Below are 18765 nucleotides of genomic sequence, written 5' to 3' on the forward strand. Positions count from 1 at the left end.
TAAAGTAATACATAAAAATCATGCCAATTACAAGGGACTCTCAAAGAGTTCGTTGATTATCGATTCTGAAGATTTTATTACTATGTGCATAAACACAATTTACCATAAAAGAATAGTATTTTTGTTGCCGATAAACATTAACTCTAATATCTGTCGTTCTTTGTCTGTTTTTTCCAAAAAATATTTATATTGTCAAATACATTGATATAGATTTTGGTAAAGTCATGATATTTTTTGCAAGATTTCGTTGAACCTAAAATTTTATAAGATTACAAGAGTTTATTTTATACTGTTGAATGTATGTAGACAACTTTTTGGAAGCTGATATAATTACTAGTAAATCCTGAAGAGTAGAGATAAATGTATAATCCTAATATATATTTCCAGCTTATTATTTATATGCCTTTTGAGTTATTATCACCATCAGAAATCAATTACACAGTTGCCATATACATCTAAGATAGTGATAAATATATTAAAAGGTGTGATTATATATTACAGATTTCATTAGAATATCCACAAATTGATTATGCAGGACATACACTTGACTGTTGTCGACATATATAGAAATAGATTATGCTATGGGTTACATAACTGCTGATATTATATAATCTATCAATACGAAGATCGCAAATCCCTTGGCACGTTTTTAATTTGTAAAACTGGACATTCCAGTCTTACGAGCGATACAAAAGCGGCATACGATCCTCGCATTGTATCGTACGAACACGAATGAGAACTATGTATTTATATATATTATGTACGTCATAAACTTTGAATAGACAGAACAGTAGATGAGTATAACGAGAAAATTTCCTTAATATACATACTATCACCTCATTGTATCACTGCCTTTTTATTTTCTTTTATATTAAAAAAATTTTGATATACATAGAAAGAGAAAAATAAGCCTCATTAACAATATAAAATCGATCGCGAAACTTGGCCCGCATTAAACAAGATATGTTATAAAATTTGATGATGCTATCAACTGTATAACGGGGATATGTTAGACTAGAAAATGGAATTTCTCGAATAATTATATCGCGAATATATATTCTTGATTTACAGTCGAGCAGTCATAAAAATGTCAATCAAAATAAATCTAAAAATATTTCAAATTGCTCCCAGCATAATTACTGTACGCATATTCCGTAAATTAGATAATATACAATTATATACTGTTATTATATTATATAAATTTTTTTTAATCACTCACTCTATCTCTAGCGTGTATACATATGGAAAGAATATGATATGAAATGACTCGTAAAAATGGCAAATTTTCCAAAGCAATTAATATTTTGATTGGTTGTTCTGTACATTTAGGCTCGTTCTTGGACGGCAGATCTAATACAAACGAAATAAGCGTTGTATTATATTTCGTCAAAACGTAGAATAGGCCAAACGGGATAATCTAATATCGATCATATACATATATATATATCACAAATTTAATATAGTATACTCTTAATATAATTACTTTAAGCTAAAATCTTGTTTATGTAGCGAGCATCAATAAATAAGATATCGAAATTTTAAAAATTCATAAAATGTGTGCAAGTGTCGCGATCGAAGAGAAATAATATTCAGTACTATTAGGTGTCGCAAGAAGCACGATACAGTTATCATCCAAACAACCTTTCAATCCATCATAATAATCTACAGGTACGTTATCTTGTCCTAATTAAGCAAGGGAAGTTCTTTGTTCGACATTGCACAGCAATCACGCCAGATTTCAAATAGATTTGCCTGACTTTTTTTTTATATATCTAATGTTTCTAACGATGTCCATTTGTGATCCTTCGCAGTCTTGTCTTGTCAAAATTGCAAATACTTCCAAGTAAAGCAGCACGATCATTTGATGATTTGGATACACTATTCGATGCACCACCGGATGCTTCACATGGCGGTGGTAACGAAGGTGGTGGTGGTGGTGGTAGTGGTGGTGGTGGTGATGGTGGTGGTGGTGGTGGTGGTGGAATACTTTTGCCAGGAACTGCACTTGCTTGCGTAACTTCCACAGAACCTTAGTAAAAAAATTTTTAATGATAGACTTTTCATAGATTTACACATACATTTTATTCTAAGAAATTCAACAAAAAACTGTCTAATTCGTCTCTTTGCAAATGTAAGGTACATAACTAATTAGACCTGACAAGTATATAGATATTATAAAAACATCAAAAGATCTAAAAAGAATATTCACTAAATAAGCTAAAGGTGTAATTACAAAACGGTTATTACAAAAAAAAATTTATACGGAAAACAATGCAAAGCAATGAGAGGAAAAATCTTATAAAGTGAAAATAAGGATAAATGTGAAAATTCGTTTAAGACATTAAGAAGACCTGAATGCTCGAATGACCTACGTGAAAGAAATGACCTCAGCTTGATGACTATACGCCATCAACTTTTGTGTCCAGCTAATCAAGAGATGTAAAAACGTAAATGTCAATTAGCATTGACGACAGTAGCAAGGAGGAGCATTATAATGACTTACGAAGCGATGGAGGAGTCAACGTTCCAACGCTGGTAGCCGTGGAAGTACTTGTGGGACTGTCCGAACGTTCTGGGCTCTTACCATTTATTTGTTTTGTCCCGTTTGTACCTAGTTGTGAAGAAAAACGTTGTTCTTGCGCCAATCTCTGCTCCTTTTTCTGTAAACGAAGAATATAAGATTGTATTTTGATCAATAATAACTTTTCATTATGAGTTTCTTTTTACTTCATTTTTATTTACACTCACCAGCTTATGCTTTCGTTTCTTCATTTCTTCTTCTGAACTCATCATTTCTTGAACCTTAACGAGCCTCTTTTGATGTCGAGCAACTTTCTGTTCATCGCGCAGTCGTTGTTCGGCTTTGTTTACAGCTTCTTGTAAAGCCTCTTTTAAATGATTGCTCAATTTAAAGTATGGCTTCTCCACAGTACCAATTGCCAACGCAGCGCGCCTCGCCGATTCGAAGAATGGATGTTCCAATAGTCGTACTACTGTTGGTAAATCCTGTTTCAAAGCTTCTGGTGACAAAATGACCTCCAGTAAATTTTTTAGATTCGCTTCGCATTGCGGTAAATCGGAACACGTTGCCTCCAAAAGCGGTCGTCCGAACGTCATTTCGTATAAAACGTGTCCAAATGAATATACATCAACCTGAGTCTGTTAAAAAACATGAAATGATAAATACAAGAAAACATCCGGAAAGAATATTTTTAAAGATTGAAAAATTCATGTATTCTTTCGCTCTTTTACTTTTAATTGTTACCATTAGATATAGAATGACATATACCGTGGCGTGCAATTTGCGTCTTTGCACCACATAAGGCCGATAAAATGCCGGCAATCCTAGGAGTCCATTTTCTATATCCAATAATTTAGCACATCTTGATGTTAAAAGGACATTGCCAGTGTGTAAATGTCCATAAGGTAATCCTTTTTCATGAAGAAAGCCTAGAGCTTCTAATATCTATAAATCATATTGTACATTAAATCGAGTAATCTAAAAATATCTCATTATAATATATTTTGGTGTGCAATAATTACTAACCTGATAACCGTACGTGGCAATTTCTTGTATTGTTAATGCTTTTATTTGTTTCGGATTTCCATATTTCTTTATAAATGGCTGTTTAGGCTTGGTAATACATAAAACGTCACGTAATGTGCCCGCCGAATAAAAATTTCTTATCATTAGTGCCCCGTTGTCTGTAACATGCTGGTGTACTATTGGTTCGATGTAAGTGTGTCGTAGAGAGCCTAAGGTCTTGAAAACCCCTTGTATATCTTTATCTTGTAAATGCTTATCAGGGCCAAACTCGACCCAAGCAAGTAGAAGTTCTTGTTTTGGGTTCTGGCGATTTTTCACCGTATAGTAATGTTTCCTCAATCGCCATCCCATATCAGGAATAGGCTTGCATACTTCAAAATTGGCATCGCTTCGTAATGCTAATGACACTTGTTGTAGTGCGATTTCTAGAAAAGATAAATAATTTTCACATTTTATGCAGTTGCTTTTTAATATCTAAAAACAAATTATACATCTTAATGTTGGAAAAAATTCCTTCATGTAATATGTAAGACAATAATTTTAATCAAATCATCCTACTGAATAACATTGGTCGCATTGAGCAAAATGTTTATTTTATAACTGTTAAAAATTTTCTTCATTGAGATAGGACTATATGATCTAAAAGTAAATTTCAATCAGCGCAAAGCACTAACTAAACGCTGACTTTGCTGAACATAGTCAATGCATACTGCATCTTTATAATATGTTTAATTTCTTTATAATACCCAGTAAACATAGATATAACTCTGCTACATAATATATAACATACATAAATATGTTTTTGAACTGTGTTATTTAGCAATTATATTTGATGTTTGTTGAGCATCTTCACAATAATCTTTTTAATATATCTTCAGAAACAATCGACTTACCATGTAATGGTGCAGTATAATTCTCAGGGTCTAAAAACTTCTTTGTGGAAAGCGAAGATGCCAGTATAGGATTCATTAGTATTATATTTAGATAATTCTGTAATAAAAGGCAGATTATCTTCTACTTATTGTATTGCACAAATGCAGTAAAAGTGAGCATGCTGTATCGAGATGAACCTGCAATGCTATTTGTCGCTGAGCTATAAAGTCTGGCTCCATGTTACCAATAATTCTTTTTGGTGGTAGTGGCAGGTCGAAGCCAGATATGGATAAAGCTGTATTGAGCTGTACGAAGTCATTGTAACGTCTGCTTACTCTCCAAGATCTTTCGGGAAGTGGACCTCTTTGTATTTTGATTACGTATTCCTGGATATACAAATCATAGTTCTTAGCACATGTCTAATAATTCGGTGCAAAATGAAACTGTACGCAATACAAATGATCAAAGTTTAAAAGTATAACACTACAGCTTACTGTGTAGCTGAGGACTCAAGTAATATATATATTTGTATATGTGTATATAAAACCAACAAAAATGCCATAATAATAAAATATAGTTATTACAATCTTAACAAAATAGGTGCTCCTTTCTATCAATATGGATTAACTTTAATCTCGGTTTAATTTACTTTGTATTGTCTTCTAGTAAGAATCAAAACTTAGAATCAAAACTTAGAAGTAAAAATTTAATTTTTAGAACTAGAAAATACAAAGTAAGTTAAACCGAAATTATTGTTAATACAGTGAAAATAGACACAGAGAAAAATTCCTTTTAACAATAGTTTCATTTAAACGAGACAAACAAATCGAGATGATTACAGGATAAACTGAGAAGGGAAGGGAGGGAGAGATACGGACAAAAAGGGGAAAGAGAGAGGGAAAAAAAAGTAGATAAGATAAGAGGAAGCAAAATACCGGAGCACATACCGTATGTCCGTCGATGGTCCTAGCATTTTCGATGACGCTCGTCAACTGCTCCGTATCATCTAACAGCACTTTATTCGTGTATCTCTTCTCGAATAAAGCCATTGATCATTAGTCCGACGTAAGGCAGGGCCCGTACGGGGCCGATTGCGTTTGTCTCTCGCACAGTTTCCGCGCGTCGCCATACATGACGCGCTTCTGCTTCATTTCAGCATCGGGCAAACTGTCGCACGACAACGACGGCGGCGGCGACAGTGACGGTGACGACGACGACGACGACGACGACAATGGCAACGGCGGCACCACTTATCGCGGAATACTTTCAATGTCAGCGGTTTGCAACACACGACACCACGCAATGTACCAAGCACGTAGGGGAGGATTGTGTCAAACCTCTCTCTCTCTCTCTTTTTCTCTTTCTCTATCCTCCCCCTCTTTCTTGACTAGTCGCGATAACACCTCACAGCGCGGCGCAATCCGGAGCTAACCGTGCCGCGTCGTGAAGCCGAATCTCGACGACGCTTCACGAGTCATTCGTCACCAGTCTTATGACAGATGAATTCTTAGTATTCAATCAGTCCTTGTGTATTTTAGATTAGACTATCTAAAGTACACAGTCTAACCATTTTAGAGCGGTATTCATAGTCCATTCTTATTTTAAGATCGTCTTAAGTAATGTCTTGAGATGCTAATGCAGCCCTCTGATAGGCTTATGACATCTTAAGACTGTTAAGACATTCTTAAATGGTCTTAAAATAAGAACGGACTATTATGAATATCAGCCTTAGGAAACGATGCCCAACATCTGTTAGGCCGGAATCAGACTACGCATTAAAGATTAAGGTTGAAGATTGAAGATTAAAATTTGACCACTGAGGTCAAAGGAATTTTAGCTCCTATTGTTTTGATTGGTCAAATTTCAATCTTCCAATTTTCAATCTCAATTTTCAATATGTAGTCTGATTTCGGCCTTATAAGGTTTGTTCACGTTGCATGTTCCAACACGGTCCAATATGCTCCTACTATAGCTCTTAAGGCCATCACACGTACAAAAATTTTAGTCGGAATCGTAAGGCTGTAAGCAAATCGGCCAATCACAGTCGAGCATTTAAAAACGCGAGATCTTAATTTTGATTGTGATTGGTCGATTTGCTTGCGATCTTACGATTCCGACTAAAATTTTTGTACGTGTGATGGCCTTTACTCACTCCAACGCGCTTGATAGAGGGAGTTTTCTATCAAGGTTTTTAGGACTGTATTCCAAATTTACTGCCAGCACAGAAAATGCTACAGTTTACGTTACGTGCACTATAGATTTTCAGTACTGGCCGTCAATTTTGGAACACAGCCTAGGTGACACACATCACGGTGTCGGAAATGATTCTTTCCAACAACGAACGTTTCACATAGATTTTGAGTAGCACAACTTGGCACAACTCGCAGAATTCGATTATCTTGCACCGTTCGCGAGATACAGGGGTTTTCAGTTTCGCGTTTCTAAAAATTCCTAAGGCCAGCATGGAATTTTTTTTTAGAAAACGGTTCATGTTATTGAGTTGCGGTTTGCGGCACAACGTGGCACAAACGTAGCACAACACAGCACAATTAAAAAAAATTCAAAATTCGAAAAATGCGGGGCTAGCAAAAAAAATTTTTTTTTTTTTTTTTTTGGAAAACGGTTCATGTTATTGAGTTGCGGTCTGCGGCACAACGTGACACAAACGTAGCACAACACAGCACAATAAAAAAAAAATCCAAAATTCGAAAAGTGCGGGGCCAACTTCACACACGTCAAGTTGACACGATTTTCGACATGGTGCTTTCCAGCAACGACTCACCACGGCACGATTAGACTACCGAAAAGCATTGGCTGCGTTCAGCAGACTCAACAGTTTTGCAACCGTTTTATGATTGTCTGCTGAGATAGGACCATTCTTCTAGATCTAAAAGTATGATCCAATTAGCGCGAAGGAAACTTACAACAGTTGCAAAACAAACAAACAGACAATTGTCTGCTGAACGCACCCATTGTCGAACACAGAGTCTGACTCATGGTTGTCAAACTTTTGAATGACGCTCTAGAGCATTTTTATCTTATACATAGTGGTATTATATAACAATTATTTTTGCCATTTGCATTTTTTGTAGATTTTATGTAATATATTTTAATACAATTCTGTTTTTTTATTTAAGGGAGTTTTCCAACAAGAGACACAAAGTGATATGGTATGACACGGTGAATCGTTGCATCCTTGTTGTTCGCCAATGTTAAACAAGGATGAGGTGATCGCTGTATCGCACTTGTTGGAAAGCTCCCAGAGTGAGTAGGAGCTATGGGCTGAGTTCCACTTAACGCTCATAACGCTCGTGGAATCATTTTATCCTTGTCGTTTATCAAATGTTAAACAAGGACAAACAATGCTCACGAGCGTTGCGAGCGTTAAGTGCAACGCAGCCATGGTAGGAGCATGTTGGAACTAGAGTCCCTAGAAATAGGGCGTTTTCCAACAAGGACACAGTATAACACAGTGAATCATTACATCCTCGTTGTTTGCCAATGTTAAACAAGGACGAAGTGTTTCACTGTGTTACACTGTGTCTTTGCTGGAAAACGCCCATAGAGAGTAGTGGGTGCTTTCCAGCAAGGACATAATCATACACTGTGTTACAGTGTCTAACTATGTCCTTGCTGGAAAGCACCCAGTCTGGACATTCAGCGGAAGTACTTTCAAAATGGCAAGGAATATGTGTGTGTACTCTAAGCAGTGTTCACTTTGGCGATTACAACGCTTTAATCCTTGTTGTTTATTAAATATTAAACAAAGACAATTGATGCTCACAGCGCTGCAAGCGACAAAGCAATCGCAGTATTGTGTGTGTGTGTGTGTGTGAGCGTGCGTGCGTGCGTGCGTGCGTGCGTGCGTGTGTGTGTGGGTTGGCTGGCTGTTGCGTCATGTAACATTTTTTATTAATACATATCAATTTGTGATAAGTAATAGCAACATATAATATCCCTAAGTCATTATAAAAATTAAATAAGTAATATTTTTGATGTGTCTATTTATAATTATTCGCAACGCTCTGAAAGTTTCCTAACTTTTTTTAAGTAAGAAGAAATAATAATGACACGGTTCAACTTTCTGCTTTTTCATACAATGCGAAGAAAAAAAGAGAAAAGATGAACCGAGATGCGAGAAGTTCTATTAAAAATAAAAAGCCTTATAGTTCACGTTACGTGCATACTATTGATTTTTAATAGTGGTAATGGAATTTTAAAATACAGCCAGTGTATATTACATACATTGCATCATATGTATGTATACATAGAATCTTCACCAAAGATATAATTCTCAATTTTTTAAGAAATACACATACATCGTTACTTCTGTGATACCACTATAAATTCCGAGTATGATGTATTTCGATTCTAATTTTCCTCCCATTCGCGCTGAGTGAGTAAGGTTCCGTATTGGTGCTGTCATTGTGAGAGCACCAAGTCACGTACCCAATCACGCGGAATCCCGAATGTCCAGACTCTCTACTTCTAGAGACTCATATGCTGGATTCACCCTGCATTTGATTTTCGTCGTTGCTCTGCAACCAATCAGAAAACAGGATTCCGATGAATTTTGCTTCGTATTATCGGAATCCTGTTTTCTGATTGGATGCAAAGCGTCGTACGACGAAAATCGGATGCAAAGTGAATCCAGCATTAGTCCGGATCTAATAGGTGTTTTAAGCCTTAAGCCATAAGAAATTGACCAATTACAATCGAATTCGAGGAGAATAATCGACTATGATTCGTCCATTTCTTATGGCTTAAGGCTTAAAACCTTATTGTAGATCCGGGGTTGTAGTTGGAACATGTTGGAGCTTGCGACGCGAACAAATGGCTGCGTTCAGCAGAGAAAGCAGCTTTGCAACTGTTGTAAAATTCTTCAATATGATTGGTTTATACATTTAGATCTGTCAGGAACCAAAAGCAAGAACCAATCGTATTGAAGAATTTTACAACAGTTGCAAAGCTGCTTTCTCTGCTGAACGCAGCCAATCTTTAGATTGGACTATTGAATATCACCTTCAGGTCAATTGCGCAGTCGTGTCGTCTTTAGATACGGGACGCACATCTAGAATATCTGTGCGCTGTGACGGCTGTGACTATTGGTCGAAAAAAGATTAGAAGCTTCATTCTGGTCGATTAAATTTAACGTTGCGTAACACACTAGATATTTCTCAAACCATACATTTAAAGCTCTTCATCATCCAGTAGCAAGTACTTTCAGATCCGCAGCCGTAAATTGGCTAAGTTCAAAGCTGCGCCGCGCGCAACAGCAGGTAGTTGCGGCACGAGGAGGTGCAAGTGCAGTTGCTGGCTGGCGTGCGAGTGCAACTGAACGAGCGTGCGGAGATCAACGGAGATCGTGCGTGTTCCTCTATCTTCTTCCTTTGATGGATCTTAATGGATCTTCGTCCTTATTGGGACGAAGTGTCACGGTTTGCTGATTGTTTGAACTCGTTCGTCTGCGCGATAATTTCGGACGTGTAACGCCATAGGTCGGCTAAAGTTAAGAATCAGTGCGGCTGCAGTGACTGGTGATAACCTCGGTGGTCGCGTTGACTTCTCACGCTCCAGTGCCGAGCTCCGAGGTCGGCGACGACGGCGATATCGGCGACGCGAACAGGACGAGAGCCCGCGACATGTAACCGGACTCGGAGTACGCTTGTGTTATTTGTATTCTTCTTGATGCATCGCGCGTGGCTGAGCAACTACTCCACGTTAAATCTGTGTGATGATCTCCGTAACGGTGATAGTCAGCGAGCCGCAGTCGAAGCCGAGACTCCGAGGCGTTGGTAAGATCCTCCCGATTTGTTGACGAAGGCGAGGAGGAAATGACGGAAAGCTTGATAAACGAGTGGTTGGCGGACTGCAAGGATGTCGCTCCGTCGGAGCTGCACATGTTTGCCAGAACGCTCTCGGAGGACAATGAGATCGTGCGGGCACTCTATGTGCTCTTGGAGGAGCGCACCAAATACAGCGAGGTATAATACAAATGCCTGGGGAACATCCTCCGTTTATAAGGAATTCTAGCCGGAACATTGCCTGCTAATTTCCTAACGATTATATTTAGTATCGAGCTTTTCTATCGCTACATTGACAGTTTCAGATGAATTATATCGTGTACTTATTTAGAAAAAAATAGTTATATAATCATTGACAAAGATTGAGAGAGAAAGATGCACATATAAATAAAGATTTATATGTGCATTTTAAAGATTTGTTATAAATTACAACTTTTATAATTAATTAATTAATTGTATTACCTGGAAACAATTTGTTTGATATCATACTTCCTATGGTTGCATTAACAATTTTATGTGACTCATACATTGTGTACTTATTTAGAAAAAGAAATAGTCATAATCATTGATGAAGTGAGAGAAAAAGATGTGTACATATGAGTTATTAAAGATCTATTACAATCAGTTAATTAGGATTATTTGTATTTTCTGGAAACAATTATATTTTGATATCAAACTTTCTATCGCCGTTTTGATGGTCTTAGATGAATCACATCATGTATTTATTCAGAAAAAAATAGCTATCTAATCATTGACACAATGAGAAAAGAAGACATATGAGTCATTAAACATCTGTTATAATCTCATTTAATTAACATTACTTGTAAATAATGTTAGAATATGTCAGCAATTTCGAATATTTGTTAAAAGCACACATGTTACTTTGATTATATAAAATAAAACCGGATATTTTTTTTAATCTTAGATTATTGTTACAGTTAATAGACGAAGTGTGTAACCAGTTGTACAACTTTTATCGGTCTCGAGAAATAGAGTTACAAAGGTTCACTCTACAATTTCTACCAACGCTAATATATATTTATTTAAATTCTGCTGCACATGGTGATATTAAGGTAAGATTATACTTTTATTGAAAATAAGAATGTAATGACGTCTTAAAAGTTAGCAAAACAAAGTGAGCAGAATTAATTCCAACTAATATTTTTGTTTGTTGCTCATTTGTTGCTAACAAATTGCTAAAGAAAAAATTTGTTGTTCTGTAAGTTTCTTTATAAAACGATGTTCTGCTAAAGGAAGATTAAGCAGAACAATAAAAAAATATATATATATTATATTTGTTATATGTATATTATTTCGCTAACTTAATCCTGCTTTAACAGATTATTTTTTAAAAAAACTTATAGAGCAATAAATTTTTTTCTTTAGCAGCTTCTAGCAACAAATAAATAACAAATAAAAATATTAGCTAGAATTGTTTCTGCTCACTTTATTCTGTAAAATTATAAGACGTAATATAATATACCATACAGAATAATGTCGACTAATATTGTGTCATTTCTCAATCATGTTTTACGCTGTCATGATATATAATTGATAAGCAGATTTATGTAATCCAAAGAACATGTAATTCATATAACACTAATACTTTATATTATCCTATTGCCATAGAATTACTAAATATAAGAAAAGATTATCAAAATCTATAACTTCATAATTCTATGACAATATGATAATGCAAAATATTAATTTACTTGTCATATAAATTACGTGATAGTTAAATTAATATATTGTACTATACATAGAATTACAAAGTTATTGTATAGATTTTGATAATCTTATATTTCTTATATTATAACTTCAAAATAATTATTATAGCAAGTTCTAACAGTACATTTATTAATATCTAATTTCTAGAGTTGTCGCTCCCTTGAAACTCTGTTAATTGGATTATATAATCTAGAAGTGGTCGATAAATCAGGACAACAAAAAGCAATCTCATTTAGATTACCATCCCTTGCTATGCTATCCATATATCATGAGGTATGTTGGCATATGTATTTTTATTTGATATATATATATTTAGAAATGATAATTAATGTTTTATATTCAATATATCAAGTGTATCATTTAAAGTGAATTTAAACTGACACAGAAGTTCAAAATTGCATCTCAGCAAAATATCATTTTACCGAATGTTAGCTTACTCTAAAGGTATAAAGGAATAGCATTGAATGGATTTAAGCAAGATCTTACTGTAATTTGTAATTTAATAATTAATATTTAATACAGATATATTTACTTTATATTAATGAGATTGTTAAAGAAAATTCTACAAAGAAAAAAGTATCAATTTATAAATTATTTTACATTTATTATAGATTTCATAGTTATTTAACATAATGTATTTTTTTAAACAGCCTGCGAGTCTAGCACCAGCCTCACTAACAGAAAGTGCCGTACGTCGTTTTGAAGAGTGTAACTCGAAACTTGTAAGCTGGGGTCCATTGCAACAAGTAGAAACATTAAATGCACAAAATAGATTGAAAGTTATGACAGCCTTACTTTTTATTTATAATCAACAACTTGGATATATAAATAAATTTGCTCTAGAACAATTGTGCAAGGTTGCAACAAAGTAAGTTCGACTGTAATTCTTAGCTATACGAAAACTGTTTTATTTTCGATTGCAATGTAATTTTTTTCTCTATTGCAGACTTGTTACTCAAGGATTTATGAAACCAGGACATCATCAACGTTCCTCTTATGGCAGTGAGTCTAGCTTTGTTCCAAGGCTTTTACCACGTATACCAGTATCCAGCCAATTCCTCTTGGAATTCTTGCATGCTGTATATTTTGCCATGTATGTAATGTATGCATTTTGCGAATTTAACAGCGTTTTAGTCTGTTATCTACATCTTTCTTATTACATATTTTAATTAATATATCGATTTTGGCAAAGCATAGCATTTGAACTAATTTGCTAGCATTGCATTTTTTATATAGACATATACGTATTTTTTTCTTCATATATGAATAATATTCTTATTTGTAGGTATAACGAATGTTGGTATGTAGGAACTCAAGCTATAGAAGATATTCATAACAGAGCATGTTATGAAGCATATCCAAATGTAATGTTAGTTACCAACGCTATACGCAATTCTGCCAGTTCTGGAGCACCAGGTAATTGCCATTATAGAAACAGGCATATAATGCATGTATTATTTATTTAAACTAAATATGGAAATAAGATGTTGCATAAAGATATTTATAATACTTTTTATTGTTCATTTAGGTCAACCAAGCGATGGACCAATTGGAATTAGTGTTGCATTGTCCCCAGCAACTACTACACCAACCATTTCGAAGTCTATGATCACAAATGCTTCCTTTCGTACTAAGAAATTACCAGGTATGTTTTTATACTGTGTTTATATGTATTATAAATTATTAATCTTTTTACGACGATATATAATAAAAAGTAAATGTAGAGACAGAAATAATAACGAAGATTATAGATTGTAATCATTTTGAGAAAATATATGAATACTGTGATTTTTTAAATTATCTAAATTTATTTCGCAAAGATAATATATTTATGTTCATTTCTATTAATATTTTTATTTGGCACTAATGAAAAATTTATGTCTTATATATGAGATTATGTTCGAAATCAAACATAATTACGAGGTCTGTTCCAAAAGTATCCGATCTCGGCGTATGTCCTTGAGCATCTAATTGTGGAAAACAGGCATTTAGTATTTAGGGAGGATCTTGAGGAGTATTCCCACTAAGCGTTACGACCCAACAGTTGTTCAGTCGGCAATGGTATGCAGTTGTGTAAGCGTCGAAAACTCCGAGCGTCGCATTTCATCTGCTCATTCATCTCATCTGATTCAGGATTTTTTCAATTTAGGAAATAATTAGAAGTTACACGGAACTATATTTTGACTGTACGGGGGTTGGCGAAGTTGGACAATGCTGTGTTTAATAAAAAAATTCTAAATCAGGATTTTTTTATTGAATATTGAATGCCTGTTTTCTACAATAGAGAGAGAGAGAGAGAGAGAGGATACTTTTGGGACAATCCTCGTATTGTGTTTTACACAAGTTTGTACGTTGGTGAATATTTCTGGTGAATAAAGGTGCCAAACTACTAACAATATTAACATCACAGCTATGTTTTTCATTCAAATAGCTAACACATATAAATAAAATCATAATTGTGTGTTTGAATATTAACTACCCCTCTTACACAACCCTGATATGTACAACAAACAAAAATAATACACAAGCGGATACATATGCATGGACATGAATGTGTTGAGTACGAGTACTTTAGGTCCAAGCTTGCATGTGATCTCTAAGTTTTATGAAATTATTGCTGAATTGAAAACGTTTTGTTTCATGAATGAATAGTTGTCCAAACAATATTGATACAGTAACTGCACATATTTTCGGGAAAATCACGTACAATGTATTATTCATGTTTTCCCCTCATCTGTATTGTTCGATTTTCTTAATAACTCATAAATCATAAAAAATACGTATTTAATATATTATTATAAATAATAATATGTGAAAATGTTGAACCAAGTTCGCACATTATAAAAATTTAAAATATGTATAAGTTAGAGAGTAATATGTATAAAAAGTCCAAACAAATGTGGATTGCGCGTCTATGTCATTAGACGATCTGGATGAGAAGTTATTTGCGGTCGAATTGAGCAATTATCAAGCCGAGAAACAACAGCGACCGACAGTATCAGGCAGCCACAAACGTCGTCCATGGCATTGGAAGCATGCACTTCCAAATTCGGTCGATAAAAAGGATACAGGTGCAGGGAAGGCGCAGTCTTCCTCCTCATTGGAAAGTTCTAGACGTGGAAGTATATGCAGCAGCAGCCAAAGCTCGCCGATAAAGTCCTCTCCTAAAAAGAGCAAAGATCAGCAATCAAAGAAAACAGTTATCGACAATAAGGACGATATTAGTCAGAAAACTAGAAAAGACAGTAACGTAATGTGCGATTCCACTTTTTCCGACGATAGATTGGCAGCTAATGCTCATCTATATAGCTTGTTAGAGGAACAGGCTCTGGGAGAGATCATTCGTGAATCGGTGGAAAATGTATATACAGAAGGCAACAGTAGATCAATGTATTATTGTGCCACTGCCGCACTGTCGTCAAACACATGGTATTATCACTCCAGTTACAACACTGTAGGATGGTGTAAATCTCATCACGCTATGATTCTTCATCAAACTTACAATTATATTTTAATTTGGTATACACTAGCGCACACGCAGGAATGAGTTGTTGACTTATAATAATTCATGTGATCGTGGATGTATTCCTTTCAGAAATACCACTCCCAGCTATAATGAGACATACGCATAAAACAAAATCTAAACAGAAACCAGCGCATGACTGGAAAACATGCATGTCAACATGGCACATTTATCTTCCCGCACCAAGAATTTCAAGTATATTGCTCGACTAGAAAATGTATTCGATGTTCCTTTCCTACTATTTTATCTGTTTCTCACTGTTATTTGAATATTACTTTTTGCAATCTACCTTTCTTTTTTTATTATAATTTTCTGCATTGCATATATTCTCTATATCTAATGTTACATAATATTCTCTACACAACCTACATATTCCTTAAATGTTTTAAATCCACTTATTTACGATATGTCTATAGTTCTGTATATCTGTATGTATTATTAACTTATAATTAATAGAAAAAAAATTAATGTGATATCGGTTTACACATTTTACAAAATATCTCTTGTATCTTTCTTTATTAAGAAAAAAATTTTTCATTTTATTGCATATGCACAGTGCAATTAATATGCTATTTAAATGTTCTATTTTATTAATTTGTATTCTAGGCAAACATAAACAAACATTGTATCTATGGCATAATACACATTTCACATGTGTAATTTAAATGAATCATTATGTATATGTGTTTCCTTGCCTCTAAGATGCTTGTTAACTTTAATATTGCTTTTATTATTGTCAATTCCAATTCGACGATAAAAATTTCTTTTCTTATAATACAGAAACCATTTTTTTTGTCTTCAGATGACATACCAATACAAGTTATAAAAGATGACACTACCGGAGAGGGTAAAGGTAACCTGGTGTCAATCATGGAGGAATCAGAATCAACAGAACCGAACCGTTTTGGTTCCATGAGACAATCAAAAGATCAAAAGACTGCTTCGAAGATTACAAATTTCCCCGTGCTCGGAAAAAAACCTAAAGAGAAAGAAGGGAAGGTAACGAAAAATGCTCACATCGCATCCGAGAAAGAGAAGAAGCTCGGCTCTCAAGCGACGTCAAAGGAGAGTATTAAAGGGAGTTTATCAATGTTAAATAGTGAACAGCAAGCAGAAATTGACGCAAATGTCAATGGATGTGCGATTCGAAAGAAAAATAACGTAGAAAATAATGCGATCATAATAGATCCAAATGTGGCGTTGATCGACGGTGAGAGACTGGCGTTAAGTAGAGAGACTGACGTTACCGATGGTAGTAATATGGAAAATTCTATTAATTTAAGAGCACACAATGAAACAGAGTCCATTGGTTCTTCTATCCAAATCAGCTCTGTTTAATGACGATAAAAAGTCTATAAAAAATGTTACATAAAAATAATAATAATGGGCTGAAGTTATTAAGCAAATAAGCCATTTTCTTCCATCTAGCAAAATCTTATTAAATCCATGTATAATGTATACACGTTGCCTTTTCCTAGAATTATTTAAGATCACACGCACTATTTTCTCAACAATGTATATTGCCACTACATTGTGCGATACTTATAAGGATCGTATATTTTTTTGACATGTAGTGCAATTTTAGTCAGTTCATTACTCTATTGATCTCCATGATATATATAAAAATGGGAGAGGGAACAATATGAAAGGTACACGGTTGTTTCGTTAAGTGTTTTATGCATATTGGTATATATTGACTAATTTTTGTAACGAAATCTATAATTTATTCTATATATTTTATAAATATACGTCGTCATATATTGTAATACCTTTTTATCCAGATATAGTTATCGAACTTTACTTCTAGAGATTATAGATTATTACAATTCGAGAAAATGAGTATTATCACAATGCAATACATATGGATATATATTTGTGTTTAACCCAGATGTGTGCCTTCATGTAGTTGTAGTATGTCTTTCTTTATGGTTCCAAGTATATAAGTAATAAATTTATATCGGAAGATACATTATAATTGTCATAAATGCAGCATAAAACGAAGAGTAGAGGTGAGTAAGATGAAACGAGGAAATGGAATATCTATAACAAAGCTGCAGTGTCACTTAATTATAAACAACATGAATAGGTTGTATATCTATATACAGAGTATCAAGCATATCTGGGTTGAATAATAGACATCTGCTATTAATTTTTTCATAATTGTTCCAATGTAATATTAAAGATTCATGATGAATTATCTGTTTTTGCAAATAGTAATATATATATATATTAATATAATTATATGTATATACGATATATATGTAATTGTTGAAAATAATTACGAAATTCAGATGTAAAGAGAGATTTTATTCTCACGTGAATGTTGACCATCTACGTTGAAAATGGTCAACAGAAAAATACGTTATTTGTGCATAAAAAATAGGAATTTATTAGTAGTAGGTACGTATTTTTCAATAAACTTCAAGTTCGACTTCATTCTACATTTTATTATACGGCTTCCATGATTTATAGCTCGGCCAAGACGCGATCTTTTCGTATAAGATCGCAACTCTTTAAACTTCTAATTCTAAACTTAATTAAATAACATTTGATTAGTAACATAGGAATGACAAGTAGCAAAAAGAGAATCACGTTTTTCAAGCGCGAATTTTTATCTAAATGAAAAGAATTAAAAATATTTTTACAAATTAATGTGTGTGTTCAAAACACATGTATAAAAAGATATTAATCTATCTTTAGAGTCTTCAAAGTCTTGCTTCATTTTGCATGTCATGCGCATTTCTTTTTAGACGAGATGTACAAATAGATAAAGTTGACGAATGAAAGAGAGATGCGCCAAAGACTGCAGTACGCTACGCTACTTCATGTGATATTTAGTTCTCACTTTACAATTTTTTTCCCTGAAAAGAAGTTAATTTCATAAATTTCTTTAAAGGATACTATGATCAATTCCTATTTCTTTATGCACGTTTTGATTGTGAGTTCACAGTGTTGTATTAAACTATTAATGTGTAAATATTATAAAAACTAATTGTGTATAGAGACGAGGGAAGAAAGTTTGATTCAAATATAAAAGAATCTTAATATATCGTGAATTGCATTTGTTAAAAATAGATCGAAATATTTCGAACTATGAAACAATATATCATGAATGAAACAGAGTCAATGCTTGTTTGAAGGTCAATGATTAATTATTCTGTGGCCTATATTATATTAATTAAAGTATAACATATGGATTGTAAAAATACAATGAAGTTATTTGTGGAAAAGTTGATATGGCAACAATAAAAATAAGTGCCACTACTTTATTCAAAGATCCTTTATAGTAA

At 34.0% G+C, this 18765-nt stretch overlaps 2 protein-coding genes across 6 annotated transcripts; one reads left to right on the forward strand and one right to left on the reverse strand.

Annotated features, from left to right (window-relative positions):
* Positions 1 to 890: 890 nt before the first annotated feature.
* Positions 891 to 5901, reverse strand: LOC108726555 (PX domain-containing protein kinase-like protein). Of its 4 annotated transcripts, none has more exons than XM_018454224.1 (9): positions 5368 to 5901; positions 4618 to 4806; positions 4441 to 4537; positions 3548 to 3972; positions 3290 to 3466; positions 2749 to 3159; positions 2504 to 2660; positions 1979 to 2029; positions 891 to 1939 (listed from the first exon to the last, which is right to left on the reverse strand). In XM_018454224.1, exons 1-9 carry the CDS (start codon positions 5467 to 5469, stop codon positions 1782 to 1784), a joined length of 1767 nt encoding a protein of 588 aa, XP_018309726.1. In that variant the 5' UTR covers positions 5470 to 5901; the 3' UTR covers positions 891 to 1781. The 4 variants fall into 4 exon arrangements, with proteins under 4 accessions (XP_018309726.1, XP_018309719.1, XP_018309711.1 ...); XM_018454217.1 differs by having other exon boundaries at positions 891 to 1930; positions 1970 to 2029; positions 5368 to 5900; XM_018454232.1 differs by lacking the exon at positions 891 to 1939 and adding an exon at positions 2373 to 2426 and having other exon boundaries at positions 1950 to 2029; positions 5368 to 5900.
* Positions 5902 to 9615: 3714 nt separating this feature from the next.
* Hyccin (PI4KA lipid kinase complex subunit hyccin) lies at positions 9616 to 17537 on the forward strand. Of its 2 annotated transcripts, XM_018454249.1 has the most exons (9): positions 9616 to 10404; positions 11163 to 11297; positions 12100 to 12225; positions 12603 to 12820; positions 12899 to 13045; positions 13238 to 13368; positions 13481 to 13597; positions 14877 to 15416; positions 16278 to 17537. In XM_018454249.1, the coding sequence occupies exons 1-9, from the start codon at positions 10255 to 10257 to the stop codon at positions 16811 to 16813; spliced, it is 2100 nt and encodes a 699-aa protein (XP_018309751.1). In that variant the 5' UTR covers positions 9616 to 10254; the 3' UTR covers positions 16814 to 17537. The 2 variants fall into 2 exon arrangements, with proteins under 2 accessions (XP_018309751.1, XP_018309741.1); XM_018454239.1 differs by lacking the exon at positions 14877 to 15416 and having other exon boundaries at positions 9635 to 10404.
* Positions 17538 to 18765: the final 1228 nt, after the last annotated feature.

The sequence above is a fragment of the Mycetomoellerius zeteki genome, unplaced genomic scaffold, assembly GCF_001594055.1.
Source record: "Mycetomoellerius zeteki isolate Tzet28-1 unplaced genomic scaffold, Tzet1.0 scaffold111, whole genome shotgun sequence".
Lineage (NCBI taxonomy): Eukaryota > Metazoa > Arthropoda > Insecta > Hymenoptera > Formicidae > Mycetomoellerius > Mycetomoellerius zeteki.

Coding starts and splice junctions, on each gene's coding strand:
- LOC108726555 (XM_018454209.1), bottom strand. CDS start 5,469: ATGGCTTTATTCGAGAAGAGATACACGAATAAAGTGCTGTTAGATGAT. Junction 3,160..3,289: donor GACGCAAATTGCACGCCACG/GTATATGTCATT, acceptor GTTTTTTAACAG/ACTCAGGTTGATGTATATTC. Junction 2,661..2,748: donor AGAAACGAAAGCATAAGCTG/GTGAGTGTAAAT, acceptor CTTCGTTTACAG/AAAAAGGAGCAGAGATTGGC.
- Hyccin (XM_018454249.1), top strand. CDS start 10,255: ATGACGGAAAGCTTGATAAACGAGTGGTTGGCGGACTGCAAGGATGTC. Junction 13,046..13,237: donor CATGCTGTATATTTTGCCAT/GTATGTAATGTA, acceptor TCTTATTTGTAG/GTATAACGAATGTTGGTATG. Junction 15,417..16,277: donor TTACAACACTGTAGGATGGT/GTAAATCTCATC, acceptor TTTTGTCTTCAG/ATGACATACCAATACAAGTT.